We start from the raw sequence: 15,250 nt of genomic DNA on the forward strand, positions 1-15,250 counted from the left end.
CTGGGCACCTTCTGACGTCACCCTGGTGAGGTCACGGCTCTGGGGGGTGGGGTGGGGGGTGGGGATGATGCTCACGGGGTGGGCGATGCCCAGCAGTGACGTCACACGTGATGTCCCTGCGGCGCCTCGTGCAGGCACCTGTGACATCACTGCGGGGCGTGGGGTGACATCACACCGATGGGGGGGTAGGGGGGAAGGGGGGGGGTCATGCGATGCGCTGCGGCCACGAGCTGGGCGGGGTGATGTCACTGCTGTGACGTCATACAGAGGGGGTGGGGGGGTGTGTGACGTCACTGCTAGATGCGAGCGGGGGTTGTGGCGTCACCGGTGGGGGTGACGTGGCACCGGTGGGTGTGACGTCACCCCGGCGCCGCGTCACCCCCCCTGACAGACCAAGTGACAGGCGTGAATCAGAGGCTGCGGTGACGTCACAGTGACGTCACAGCGACACCACACAGCCACAGCCCTGGGGCTGTGACAGCCACGCTACCCTGAAGCCCCGGGACCGGCACGCTGTGACATCACGCTGCCACCCATGACCTCACCCCCTAACCCCCCACAAACTCACCCCACACCCCAGCCCTGGGCTGCATGCCAGCTTTTAATCAGAAAACCCCTAAAAAACCCCCCTGTCCCCCCCTCCCAAACCCTCCCATCCCCCCCCCCCAACCCCTCATCCCACCCCCCCCCGTTTCAACTGAGCTATAGATATAAAAAAGGAGGACCCCCCCCCTCCCCAGCCCCCCCCAGCAGGGCCAGGGCTGGTTTGGGGGTGTCCTATTTCCAGGGAGATTCAGCTCTCCCCCTTACCCCCCCCAAAACTGGGGAGCCCCCCCCCCCCTTAACCCCCCCATTAAACACCCCAGGACGAGTCCAGCTGCTCGAGGCGTCTCTGAAAAAGGAGAAAAAGAACAAAAAAAGGGGGAAACCCCCCCAAAAAATAAACCTCCTCAGAAAATGAAGGTGTGGGGGGGGTAAGGATGCAGGATGGGGGCACCCCAATATTTTGGGGGCGGGGGGGGGGGTCACACCAATGAGCCAGCCCTGCTCTGCGCTGGCACCATGACGGGCACGGCGCCCGCCCGTGCCAGGCTGGAGGGGGGCAAGGAAGGGGGTGGCAACGGCCCCGGGGGCGCAGCGGGGTCCTGGCGGTGCCGGGGGACCCCGTTGGTAGCTGGGGGGGAGAGGCTGGGGGTAGCGCGTCCCCCTCCCCGGGCTGGGGGTCCCCGGTAGCTGCCGGTGAGGATGGAGGCGGTGTCGGAGGGGGGGTGGGCCCCGTACAGCTTCTCCCGGGTGCCGGCGATGGAGGACAAGGTGCTGGTCTTGGAGAGGGTGTCGGAGGCCGGGCGCCGCGCCCACGACGGGGTTTTGGGGGCTACGGCGTCTTCCCTGCGGAGAGGGGACAGTGGCCATCATGGCTGGGCAGAGATAGACCCCGCCTCCCTGCCCTGTTAACCCTGAAACCTAATGATGGCTGGGCAGAGATGGACCCCTCCTCTTCACCCCGTTAACCCTGGAACCTAATGATGGCTGGCCAAAGAGGGACCCCTCCTCTTCACCCCGGTAACCCTGAAACCTAATGATGGCTGGGCAGAGATGGACCCTTCCTCCCCACCCCGTTAACCCTGAAACCTAATGATGGCTGGGCAGAGGTGCACCCCTCCTCCCTGCCCTGTTAACCCTGAAACCTAATGATGCCTGGCCAGAGATGGACCCTTCTTCTCTGCCCTGTTAACCCTGAAACCTAATGCTGGCTGGCCACAGATAGACCCCTCCTCCATACCCTGTTAACCCTGAAACCTAATGATGGCTGGCCAGAGATGGACCCCTCCTCCTCACCCCGATAACCCTGAAACCTAACGAGGGCTGGCCAGAGATGGACACCCCTTTCCCCTCCTTGTTAATCCTGAAACCTAATGAAGGCTGGGCAGAGATGGACCCTACCTCCCTGCTCAGGTTAACCCTGAAACCTAGTGATGGCTGGGCAGAGATGCACCCCTCCTTCCTGCTCAGGTTAACCCTGGAACCTAATGATGGCTGGCCAGAGATGGACCCCTCCTCTTCACCCCGTTAACCCTGGAACCTAATTATGGCTGGCCAGAGATGGACCCCTCCTCTTCACCCCGTTAACCCTGGAACCTAATTATGGCTGGCCAGAGATGGACCCCTTCTGCCCGCCCTGTTAACCCTGGAACCTAATGGGGATTTGAACCCCCTCCACAGGTGGGGTGTCTCACTTGATCTCATTGGCTGCCTCCTCCTGGCTGTCCCGTTTCTTCCTCCTGTAGCCAACCACCCTCCTGGCGAAGAAGATGACGGTGGCGACGGCGCCCAGGGAGCCCAGCACGGCGCCGGCGATGACGGCCTTGGCGTTAGCTGCCGGGGAGAGGCGGAGAGGCGGCGAGGCGGGGAGTTCGCTTCACACCCCCCTCCCCTTATCCCCACGGGGACCCCTCAGGGACCTGTCGGGGACCGTGTGTGTCCCCCTCCCCCTCCCCAGCCCTGCGGACACGTACTCACTTGAGTGCACCTCCAGCTCCAGGCTGCACGAGGCCGAACCCGCCCGGTTCTGGGCCCAGCAGATGTAGCGACCCGACATGTCCAGGGAGAGGTTGGTCAGCTTGAGGGTGCCCTTGGCCAAGTCTGCAAGGGGAGAAATTCGGGTGCTGCCTCCCCCCTGTGCCACCCCCCTCCTCCTCCTCCTCACCCGGAGCCTAATGGTGGCTGGCCAGAGATGGACATCCCTTTCCCCCCCCCTGTTAACCCTGAAACCTAATGGTGGCTGGCCAGAGATGGACACCCCCTTCCCCTCCCTGTTAACCCTGAAACCTAATGGTGGCTGGCCAGAGATGGACACCCCCTTCCCCTCCCTGTTAACCCTGAAACCTAATGATGGCTGGCCAAAGATGGACACCCCCTTCCTGTCCCTGTTAACTCTGAAACCTAATGATGGCTGGCCAGAGATGGACACCCCCTTCCTGTCCCTGTTAACCCTGAAACCTAATGATGGCTGGCCAAAGATGGACACCCCCTCCCTGTCCCTGTTAACCCTGAAACCTAATGATGGCTGGCCAGAGATGGACACCCCCTTCCTGTCCCTGTTAACTCTGAAACCTAATCATGGCTGACCAGAGATGGACACCCCCTTCCCCTCCTCCCTGTTAACCCTGAAACCTAATGATGGCTGTCCAGAGATAGATCCCAGCCTGGCAGACTTAAGGGCACCCCAACCCCCCCCAACTCAATGCCACCTACCCTGGGCAGGGGGGAAGAAGACCTGTGAGTTGGGGTCCGTGCGCTCCCACTGGTAGGTGGGCGAGGGCTTCCCCTTCCTGGAGGTGCAGCTCAGGGTGACGTTGGCTCCCACCACGGGGTTCCCGTGCAGCTGGCAGGCGGGGGCGGCCGGCGGCACTGTGGGCACCGGCGTTAGGGGTGGGGGACAGGGGTGGGGGGACAGGGCAGGGTTGAGGGGAAGCATTGGGGGGACAGTGGGGCCTTACCCAGGACGGTGAGGTTGATGACGCCGACGTTCTTGCCTGTGCTGGTGACGTCATCCACCACGTTGACGGTGCACATGTACTGGCCCGAGTCGCGCTCCCGCGTGGCGTTGATCAGCACCGAGATGTTGTGGCTGAGGACGGGGTGCAGGAACCCCACCCGGGGCTTCAGCTCCGTCTCCTCCACCTTTGCCACCCCATCCAGGTAGGTCAGGATCTGCACAGGGTTTGGGGAGGGGTGGGGGTGGGGGGGAGAAGTGATGGCTGGCCAGAAATGGACCCTTCCTCCCCGCCCTGTTAACTCTGAAACCTAATGATGGGAGGTGTTGCAGGGGAAGGGAACAACCCCACTTGTGTCCCCCAAACCCACCCCAATCCAGTTCCAAACGGTTGCTGCACCAGCCCACTCAGTCCTCAAGCACCTTGAGCTTCCACCTCACTGACATCCCCCCCCACTGCAGGTGCCACCAGCGTCCCCCCCATTGTGGGCAGCTCCACATCGTGGGTGCCCTGGTCACAACCCCAGCGTGAGCATCACCCCATCACAGGGAACATCTTCCCACCACAGGTGTCTCCCAGTCCCACTGTGGGCATCTCCCCACCACCACTGTGGACACCTCTGCATCATGGGCACCACCATCTGTGGGTGCTCATCGTGGCCACCACGAGCATCCTCCTACCAACAGCATCTCCCCATCGTGGCCACCATGAGCATCCTCCTACCATGTTCATCTCCCCATCGTGGCCACCTTGAGCATCCTCCTACCATGAGCATCTCCCCATCGTGGCCACCTTGAGCATCCTCCTACCATGAGCATCTCCCCATCGTGGCCACCATGAACATCTCCCCGTCATGGCCACCATGAGCACCCTCCTACCATGAGCATCTCCTCATTGTGGCCACCATGAGCATCCTCCTACCATGTTCATCTCCCCATCGTGGCCACCATGAGCATCCTCCTACCATGAGCAGCTCCCCATCGTGGCCACCATGAGCATCCTCCTACCATGTTCATCTCCCCAAAGTGGCCACCTTGAGCATCCTCCTACCAACAGCATCTCCCCATCGTGGCCACCATGAGCATCCTCCTACCATGTTCATCTCCCCATCGTGGCCACCTTGAGCATCCTCCTACCATGTTCATCTCCCCAAAGTGGCCACCTTGAGCATCCTCCTACCAAGAGCATCTCCCCATCGTGGCCACCATGAGCATCCTCCTACCATGAGCAGCTCCCCATCGTGGCCACCATGAGCATCCTCCTACCATGAGCATCTCCTCATTGTGGCCACCATGGGCATACTCCTACCATGAGCATCTCCCCATCGTGGCCACCATGGGCATCCTCCTACCATGAGCATCTGCCCATCATGGCCACCATGAGCATCTGCCTACCATGAGCATCTCCCCATCGTGCCCACCATGAACATCCTCCTACCATGAGCATCTCCCCATCGTGGCCACCTTGAGCATCCTCCTACCATGAGCATCTCCCCATCGTGGCCACCTTGAGCATCCTTCTACCATGAGCATCTCCCCATTGTGGCCACCATGAACATCCTCCTACCATGAGCATCTCCCCATCGTGGCCACCATGAACATCCTCCTACCATGAGCATCTCCCCATGGTGACCACCCCACCCTGGTAAGCTCCATGAGCTTCACCTCCCCACAGGGACCTCCCTGCCCTGGGCACCACAAGCATCTCCCCATTAAAGCCACCATGGGCACCTCCTCATGGGGGGGGGGCACCTCCACATCATGGGGACCACAAACTTCTCCCCATCATGGCCACCACAAGGATCTCCCCACTGTGAGCCCCACCCCACAACAGGCTCCATGAGCTTCCCCCCCCATCACAGCCACCTTCTGATGGTGGACACCACTGCCCACCCCCCGGCACGGCCACCTCCCCTCTTTGTGTGTGTGTGTGTGTGTCCCCCACCCCACCACACACCTGGAAGGGGGCAGCATCTTCCTTATGCAGCAGCCAGGTGACGTAGGGCTTCTTCTGGGAGTGGCTGGTGTACCAGGCAGGCAGCACTGCCTGCTGCCCCTCCACGGAGTAGACCGAGCCCATCCCCACGTGTACCTCCAGCATGGCTGAGGAGACACCTGCACACAGCCAGAGAGGGAGCAAACGGGACGTGACTCAACCCCAGGTGCCATTTTTTTCCCATCCAAACTGCTGGAAAAACCTCCCCATTCCCAAGGGAAATACCAAACAATCTTGGGTTGTGGCCAGGAGGTTGGGCCAGGAAGATGTTTCTCCTCCTTCCCCGTCACGGGAAGGGCTTTCCGGCCACTCCAGAGGATGCAGGACAATGCTGGTCCCTCCCATCCCCACTTCCCTCTCCTCCAAATGGGAAAAACTCTGCCTGAAAAATCCAGACACGACCACCCAGGAGACCACCATCTTTCCCAAGGAATCCTATCAGCCTGATACCCCCCCCCTTTAGCTCCATATCAGGGTACCCCCTCCCCAACCCTTCAACAGGATGCTGCACCAGATCCTCCACCCCATGGGATTTATTGGGAGTGGTGGTAACAGCCATACAGAACCCACAAACCCTTCCCATCATCCCATCATCCCCCTTTCTGGCTGGGATTATTCCTGGGTGGCCTCCTCATCCCATCCCATCCCATCCCCATCCCAATCCTCATCCCATCCTCCACCCCATGGGACTTATTGATGGTGGTGGTGGTAACATCCATACAGAACCCACAAACCCTTCCCAGCATCCCAGCATCCCTCTTTTTGGCTGGGATTATTCATGGGTGGCCTCATCTCATCTCAATCCTCATCCTCATCCCATGGGATTTATTGGTGATGGTGGTTGTAACATCCATACAGAACCCACAAACCCTTCCCATCACCCCATCATCCCCCTTTCTGACTGGGATTATTCCTGGCTGGCCTCCTCATCCCATCCCATCCCATCCCATCCCATCCCATCCCATCCCATCCCATCCCATCCCATCCCATCCCACCCCAATCCCAATCCCATTCTATCCCATCCCCACCCCATCCCCATCCCAATCCTCATCCCATCCTCCACCCCATGGGAATTACTGGTGGTGGTGGTTGTAACACCCATCCAGAACCCACAAACCCTTCCCAGCATCCCCCTTTTTTGGCTGGAATTTTTCATGGGTGGCCATCTCACCTCATCCCATCCCCATCCCAATCCTCATCCCATCCCATCTCCATGCCAATCCCCATCCCCATTGGCAGCCTGATTCCCATCCCAGCATCCCACAAAGCCCCACTGGGAAGGGACAAGAGGACAGCAGTGGGTACCAGGGATGGAGAAGGATGCTCAGCTCCCAGAGGAAGATTATTCCCCCCCCCAGCTCTGCCCATGGAGCTCAGCCGGAAGATTAATCGGCTCAGGCAGGGTCGGCTTTACGCCGGGATCTTTGGCTGCTGCTTGTTGTATCCCAGGGGACCCACATCCCAGAGGCTCCATCCCTGCATCCCATCCATCGATCCGTGTCCCCAGCCGGCCCCGTGCCTGAAGCGCCCCGGGGATGCTCTGGACTGGGATGCAGGGGAGGGACAGGGGGATGCTCTGGACCGGGATGCAGGGAAGAGACAGGGGGATGCTCTGGACTGGGATGCAGGGGAGGGACAGGGGGATGCTCTGGACCGGGATGCAGGGGAGGGACAGGGGGATGCTCTGGACCGGGATGCAGGGGAGGGACAGGGGGATGGTCTGGATTGGGATGCAGGGGAGGGACAGGGGGATGCTCCAGATTGTGATGCAGGGGAGAGACAGGGGGATGCTCTGGATTGGGATGCAGTGAAGAGACAGGGGGATGCTGGTGAGAGACAGGGGGATGCTCTGGATTGGGATTCAGGAGAGGGACAGGGGGATGCCCTGGACCGGGATGCAGGGGAGGGACAGGGGATGCTCTGGATTGGGATGCAGGGGAGAGATAGGGGGATGCTCTGGATTGGGATGCAGTGGAGAGACTGGGGATGCTCTGGATTGGGATGCAGGGGAGGGACAGGGGGATGCTCTGGACCGGGATGCAGGGAAGAGACAGGGGGATGCTCTGGACTGGGATGCAGGGGAGGGACAGGGGGATGCTCTGGACCGGGATGCAGGGAAGAGACAGGGGGATGCTGGTGAGAGACAGGGGGATGCTCTAGATTGGGATGCAGGGGAGGGACAGGGGGATGCTCTCCCAGTTTGGCACCTGGGATTTGGGGAGGAATCCCTGGGTTTGAAGACTTTCAGGAGCCTCCAGCAGCCTCACCCTCTTCCCTACGAACTCCGAGGTTTCAGCTGGATTTCCTTTTCCAGGGTGGGAAGAGGAAAACAAGGCACTGGGGGGTGGGGTGGGGGGGGGTATTTTTAGCCTCCTCACATCCGTTCATCCCCCCTCCACCCCCTGGGCAAGGAATCAGGGCGGTTTCCGGACAGAGCCTTCCAGCTCCAGGCAGGAAACTCTGCTCTGGCTGATAAAGTCTTCCCAGGAATGGGGGGAGAAAAGGAAATAATTAAATAATTTATATTTTTTAATATATAGGTATCATTTATAATTATTTAATTTTCCCTTTTTATTTATAAAATGAATAAATATAGTTAATATATATAAAAATTTAATTTAAAATATATAAAATAATTATATATCTCTCTCTTAAGAAAATAACCAATTTTTTTTTCCTTTCTGGGGCAAAAGCAGAGGGAATTGGCCCTGGTTTGGGTGAGGAGGCTTAAAAATAGCTCACCCAGGCTAAGAACATAAACCCTTAAGTCGCAGGGAGGAGGGGAGGGGAGTGGGGGGGGACACACACAGGGAACCAGCGCTGGGTGATGGGGATGGCAGTGGGGAGCCTGGAGCCTGCCTGTGAACCCCATGGGGGGGCAAAGTAATGGCTATTATTAGCTTTATTAATTACCTTGAGCCATGGTATGGGATAAAATATATATATATAAATATATATATATATAGTGGGGAAAGAGGGGTCGTTCCATTGTGTTACTATCCTGGGGGTTACATTAAATTTAGGGGCTGTAGCTGGGAATATGGGGGCTAATTACATCCTAATCATGGTAATTCAATAGGTAATAATTAAAGGCACGTGGGGACTTGGGTAGGAGAGGGGCTGGCAGCCACCCGAGCTGTAAGGACAGTGTTAATGGTCATGGGAGTAACGCTGCCAACGGCAAGAGGATGGGCAGGAGTAATGCCTCCATTATTAGGAATATCAATAATTAGTACAGAGCTATCATATAGAACATGATCATGTGTTTGGATATAATTAGATACTGATATTACGTGTTATATATTCATTATTTCATGTATTATCATATATCATCATATAATACATATTTACATCATATAATTATATATCATAAGATGTTATTAGAATATATTATAATATATAATGTTATATTATCTAATAAAATATTCTATAAAAATATAATAACACATTATCTCTAATATAGTAATATACTATGTGTATTCATTATATGTATTTGTTATTTTTAATTTAAATATAATATATATTAGCCATAAGGTGTTTGATATAATGACATAATTATATCCATTTCTGTTGTAATCATTTGATAGAATGATATCAATTATATCAATTGATGGAATTATATCCATGTCTGTCATGTAACATCATTGCAATCATTTGATGTTATAACATTTTAGATCACAGCTGATTATGTTCTATAATAATATATCAGGTTATGATAGGAGAGAATTATATGATGATATAATGATTATTAAATCAACTATAACAATGATAACAGTATGTTATTTCTATTGTTTATATTAATTATATTATATCACAACATATATTATATTATATTATATTATATTATATTATATTATATTATATTATATTATATTATATTATATTATATTATATTATATTATATTATATTATAATTTTTAACCATGTAATATTCTAGAATTATATTTGCTATTATTTATTATCATATTAATGACATTAATGCTAATCAATGATACAGCTCATTAATTATATAGGAGGACTCATTTAATGACTCCACAGCTCTGGGCATCCCTGACAGCCAGGAGAACCCAGGGACTGGACTGTGGGCTGGTTGGTTTTCAGCCCAGCCCCTTCCTCATTAGGAATCGAGCTGTATTAATGGTAATAATGATATTAATAATAATAGTGACAGTTAATTGATGATGCTGATGGACTCGCTGAATGACACCATAGCCCCTACACCTCCTCACATCCCACAGCCAGGCAAAGGAATTCCCAGTTTCTCAGCCCTGGTGACGGGTCAAAAGGGTCCCTGGGGAAATCCTGGCTCCAGAAGGGGGGAAAAGATGCTCTGGGACCAGCCAGGGGTTTTCCCATCACAGCCCTGGGGGTGAGAACCGCCTCAACCACATCAAAGCATCAGAGCCCCCAGCGCGCCGCAGGCCCAGCGCTCGTCGGGGGAGCGTTAACTCTGAAACCTAATGATGGCCACACGAGCTCCATCACCCTGAAATCACACCAAGAGCAGATCCCAGCTCCACCACCCCTCACCAGCACGCTGAGGAGGACAGATGCCAATCTGAAGAACACTTCCACACTCCCTCTCTCTAAAAACAACCCCTTTTTCTTGCAGAATTCACCCCAAAACTCTTAATCTCGGATAAATTTGAGCTGGGAGAACCACAGGCACCCAACCCTTTGGCATCAGCTCTGGCTTTAGCCACCTCAACGCTTCAAATCCTCTAATGCTTTAACCAGATCGAAAAAATTAAGCTGCTCCCAGCGCTCATACACGTATCAGCCCCCAGGATGGGGGGGTCCTGGGGGGTGTGGGGGGGGGCACACAGCACCTCAGCACCTCCTGGCTGCTCTTTGGGCTGAAAAACCCAGGATTTTTAGCCAGCAGCCCCGAGCTAAGCACCTGCCTGGGTGTTTTCCCTTCGCTCCAGCCCATCTGCCAGGATTATTTCTAATCCAGACGAGGGGAAAACAAGTTCAAATCACCTTTAAAATTGACTTTATAAACACAATTTGGGTTCCTTTCCCCCCCACACCCCCCATTCCCTGGGGATAAAAACTTCAAGAATAGTTATTCTCCTTTTTTTTCCCCCCTTTTTTCCCCTTTCCCCTGGGGGAGGAGTAATAAAATAATTAAAAAACAACCCCCAAACCCCCAAATTTTCACTTTTTTTCCCCTTTATGGAAACAAACACTAAATCCCTGTGTGCCCACAGCATCCTGTACCGACCCCCTGCTCCATCCCCATCTAGAATCACATCACTCCACCCTAAAAAACCCTCAAGGTTCAGCCTGGAAAAAGCATTTTCCCCCCCAAAAAAATCAAACACACCCCCACACACACACTTGGGGGGGGGGATTGTATAAGCTGTTAACCGTATGGGGAATTAAAGGCTGGAGGCAGCGGGGGTTTGATGACCCCGCTCGATAGGATTAAGGGGCTGGAGTCATGTGAAACCCAGACCCAAATTAAATGGCAAAGAGGCTGAGTTTGGGATTGAAGTAGCCAGTGGGGAATTTGGGTGGAAAAAAGGGAAAATTTTCAAAAAATAAATTATATATACACCTAGATATTATTAATAGATATATTATATCTCATTATTAATAAATATATTCATTTTTAAGAGCCTAAAAAGCTTTGGAATAAGGTCCAGGAGCATCATGGTGATGGGATGTGGTCCCCCAGGGTGGTTTTAGGAATTAGTTTTTGGGATCTTTTCCTCTTTTTTTCTTTTTTTGCTCCTTTCCTACTTCTTTTCCCTGAACTCTGACTATTTATAACTGGGCAGATAGGAGCTGCTGGGCTGTGGAGCAGCATCCCTTGGGAAAAGTCACAGCGGCTTTTCTCATGACCCTGGGGTGGGTGGTTGGTGATGGTGGGAGAAGAGGGAGGGGGGGAAAGGGCCGTGACTGAGGAAGGGCCATATCCTCCAGAGAGACCAAATTTGGGAATAAAAAAATAATTAAGAGATTATAATTAAATAAAATACTCCTGATGCTGGGCTGTGGCTGTAGATTGAGACGTGGTTTAACCCCTGAGGGAGGCGGCGATGGGATGGGGATGCTGAGCATCACCCCCTCCTCCTGCTTTCCCCCCCATCCCAATCCCACTCAAACCCTGTTGGGATGTTAAAGAAGAAAAAAACCACCTGTTTTGGGCTGAAAAAAGGTCTTTTTGATGCATTTTTGTGGGGGTAATTTTTTTAAGGAGAAGAAGGGGGGGAACCCATCCCAACCCCATGTAGAAGGGACGTCGCCGGGATGCTGCGGCGAAGGAGCATCCCAGTGGGGTTGAAGGACCAAGCGACTGCAGCCCCTCATCCCAACACCCTTCCATCGAGCTTATCAGGGGGAAACAAATTTCAACACACACCCTACCCCACCCCAACCCCCCCCACCACCCCCTTTTCCAAGCTCCTCAAGGAACAAAACCCCCACCCAGCGTCCCGCCAGGGAGGAAATGTGGCTGCCATTGTTTTTTAGGGCTGTTTCCTTTACCCAAGGGCCTCTCCTTCACCAGGAATGTTTCCCTTTGGAGCAAGAATGGGGTTCCCCCCCCCAAAAAAAAAAAAAACCCAGCTCTACTAAGGTTGGAAATTATTTAGGGGGGAAAAAACCCTTCACCTCACCCCAAAAGCAGCTGGGATGAGCTGAAAGCGTCCCCACCCAAGGGAGGCAGCGGGGGGTTATTATGGGGAAAAGAGGGAAAATGGAATTATTTTCCACCCAAAAACCCCACTGGGGGTGGAAATATCGGCTCTGACAGACGGGGGTCCCCAAGGTGTCCCCCTCACCTCCCCCCCAAGGGGGTGGTTTTCAGTTTGGGGGTGCTGGAAGGTGCTGTCTGGCTGCGCCAAGGAGCGAAGGGGCTTCTCCCAGGGGATGGGGTGTATCCCCCCCACCCTTCCTCCTCCTCCTCCTCCTCCCCAGCACCCATCTTCATGCTGAGCTGGGAGCATGAAAAGGGTCCGGCGGCTGTTGTACCGCATCCCCCAGGACCCTGCCCGCTGTCCCCGGCTCCCTCCACGCCCAGTCCGATGCTTCCCCCCCAAAAAAACCCCCTCCTCCGTACCCTGCTGGGCGCATCCCGGTTCTCCAACCTCTTACCAAGTGCCCCCCACCCCCCCGTACCCCGAGTGCTGCCGGGCGCGCCCCCCTTTCCACTCGACGGGTGCCCCCCCCCCTCCAGCTCCCCGCGTCCCGCTCCCCGGGTGGCCGCTCCGGGACCCCTCCGGGTGCCCCCCCGCCCCGGTACCCCCCCGGTTCCCCCCCCGGGGCTCACCCAGCAGCGCAGCCAGCGCCAGCGCGGCCCGGGGCAGCGCGCCCATAGCCGGAGCCGCCGCCGCAGCAGGTGCCGGGAGGGGGACCGGAGAGGTGGGGAGGGTGGGGGGGGGGTGGGGGGGAGGGAGGAACCGGCCGGGGGTCCCGCCCCGCAGGTGGGGGCAAAGCACCGGGGGCGGGTCCTAGAGAGAGGGGGTGGGGCCTCTTCCCACCCCAGGCAGGGTCTGACCCCCCCCCCCGAGGGTCTGACACCCCCCCGAGGGTCTGACACCCCCCCCGAGGGTCTGACCCCCCCCCCAAGGGTCTGACCCCCCCCAAGGGTCTGACCCCCCCCCCCCAAGCAGTGAGCGGCAGCCACGCACCACCCCATTTGGGACCGTTAATTAATTCTCGGCGTTATTAGGAGTTAATGACGATAGTGGCGGGGGGGGGGGCACCCTAATGTCCTCCCCAAGGACCTCCTAACCCCCCCCCCCACTTCACCTCCACCCCAGCCAGCCCCATCCCTCCCACGCCGGCCAGACTCAGCAACCCCCCAGCACCCCTCGCCCCCTCCCACCCCCCCTGTCCCGGGACCTTGGGATAAACTCCCTAAAAACCCCAAGGAAACCCAAGCGGAACCCCCCAAATTGGCTGTTCAGCAACAGGGGAGGGGAAGGGGTGGTGGTTGGGGAGGGGTGGGGGGAGATGAGGGTCCTGCCGCTCTCAGCCCAGGTCAGAGCTCCAAGTGCCAGCGGGGAGATTAGACCGAGGAGGAGGAGGAGGAGGAGGAGGAATTAATCCCTTCTCGCCCTCATCTCCCCCGGTAAATCCCGCCTGGCCACGGGGAGCGGGCTGGGGGCTGCCGCCGCGACCCCCCCCCCTCCCCACCCGCACCCCCCTTTCCCCTCAGCTCCTGCGTGAAGCCCTCCCCCGTATTTTGGGGTGATTCAGGCTATTTTGAGGGGTAGGAGGCTGATGGACCTTCCTCCTCCTCCTCTGTCACCTCCAGAGGTGATGCCAACCTCCAGCTGCATGAAAGGGGCTCCAGCGGCTCTTACACCCCCCCTCCCCCAAATCCATTAACCCTCTCCACCCCATGGGGGCTGCCTTGGGAAGATCTGGAACTATCCCAGGAGAAAATCCTTCACTCCATCCCCCCCCAAAATTCCTCTTCCCAACCATTCCCCACCCCAGGGAGGAGACAGACACGTTCCGGAGCCGGCGGGGGAGGGGTTAGGGATGGGGATGGGGAGGAGGAAGAGGAGGAGGAGGAGGAGGAGGGGGGGATTTGTTTGTTTGTTTGTTGGATTTTATTAGGACCGACACATTCATCGCATGTCACAAACTCCACCGACCGATGAGCTTCAGGAAACAAAACCCGACCCAAAGCGCCAGCGCCAAGCCAGCCAGATAATGGGGCTTATCTAGTCAAAGGCATTAAATGCGTCCTTCCCCCCCCACCCCCACCCCCTTCCCCTCACCCCACCCCCCCCAACCCTACGTCCCCTCCCTCCCCCAGCCTCCCCTTCCCCATTCTCACAGCTTTGATTGTATCCAGAAGCACGGTTTGACCCAAAAAAAAGAAGGAATCAACTCAAAAGTAATTCAAATCAACCCAAGTTTCCCCCAGCTGCTGGGTTATTCTTCACCGAGAGGCTACACTAGAGCATCCCCCCCCCTAAAAACCCCCCCCTAACCCCCCCAAAAAATAAAAACCCACCCAAAATTAAAAAAAAATAAAGGGCCAGGAATTATTTTACTGTTCCAATAGAAAATAAACTCAAAAGCAAGATATGGCAACGCTACGAGGAGGCAAGTGGAATACATCACAGAACCCAAAGTCTTTGTTTGCAGGCAACACTGTTGGGAGAGGAGGAGGAGGAGGAGGAGGAGGAGAACACTGGACTGGTGGGGAAACCAACAACATCAACAACAACAAAAAAAAGTGAAGTTCTAAATTATATACAAGAGTATCTAAGGGTGGCTTTGGAAAAAAAAAAACAACCCACAAACCCCAGTCTCCTGGAAGGTGATTCAAGGTTTGAGTCGCCCTTATCTATTGCTTGTTTATTCAGAGCTGGGAGGGACACTTAAAGAGAGAGGGATGAGTAAAAACCAGCTGTGGAGGGAAGATAACAACCTCCCCCCTAAAAAAAAAACCCAGATTGGAGAAACTACCCCAACCAAGCAGCTCTTTTGTCTGAAAACACCAGGATTAGGTGCTTGTCCCATGTGGAATGTACCTCCAAGTCACTGCAGGGGGGAGTTGGGGAGGGTTTCTCCTCCTTCCTGGCTGGTTGGAGAGCCAGGGGGAGGGTTGCTTGGTGGGGGAGAGGTTGTGGGAAGCACATCCTCCCTCACTTCCCCCTCCCCATCTCCTCATCTCCCCAAGAAGCTTCTCATCACCCCCAAAAACTCCTTCCCAGGCAGCAAAGTCCAGTTGGCCTGGAAAAGCAGGATCCCAAAGCGTCTGGTAGCGAGATGGGCAAGAAGCAAAC

General features: G+C 55.4%; 1 protein-coding gene across 1 annotated transcript; it reads right to left on the bottom strand.

Moving 5' to 3' along the window:
- Window positions 1-870: 870 nt before the first annotated feature.
- LOC311200733 (endothelial cell-selective adhesion molecule-like) lies at window positions 871-12,858 on the bottom strand. The gene is made up of 7 exons (XM_084275024.1): window positions 12,772-12,858; window positions 5,454-5,611; window positions 3,501-3,714; window positions 3,256-3,411; window positions 2,521-2,643; window positions 2,238-2,376; window positions 871-1,389 (listed from the first exon to the last, which is right to left on the bottom strand). The coding sequence occupies exons 1-7, from the start codon at window positions 12,815-12,817 to the stop codon at window positions 1,026-1,028; spliced, it is 1,200 nt and encodes a 399-aa protein (XP_084131150.1). The 5' UTR covers window positions 12,818-12,858; the 3' UTR covers window positions 871-1,025.
- Window positions 12,859-15,250: the final 2,392 nt, after the last annotated feature.

The sequence above is a fragment of the Gallinula chloropus genome (assembly GCF_964237585.1).
Source record: "Gallinula chloropus genome assembly, chromosome: 24".
NCBI lineage: Eukaryota > Metazoa > Chordata > Aves > Gruiformes > Rallidae > Gallinula > Gallinula chloropus.

Bases quoted from the DNA above. Each gene is read 5' to 3' on its own strand.
- LOC311200733 (XM_084275024.1), bottom strand. From the start codon at position 12,817: ATGGGCGCGCTGCCCCGGGCCGCGCTGGCGCTGGCTGCGCTGCTGG. The intron at 3,412-3,500 runs GTAAGGCCCCAC...CGGTGCCCACAG, and splicing joins CATCAACCTCACCGTCCTGG to TGCCGCCGGCCGCCCCCGCC. The intron at 2,377-2,520 runs GTGAGTACGTGT...TCTCCCCGGCAG, and splicing joins GGAGCTGGAGGTGCACTCAA to CTAACGCCAAGGCCGTCATC.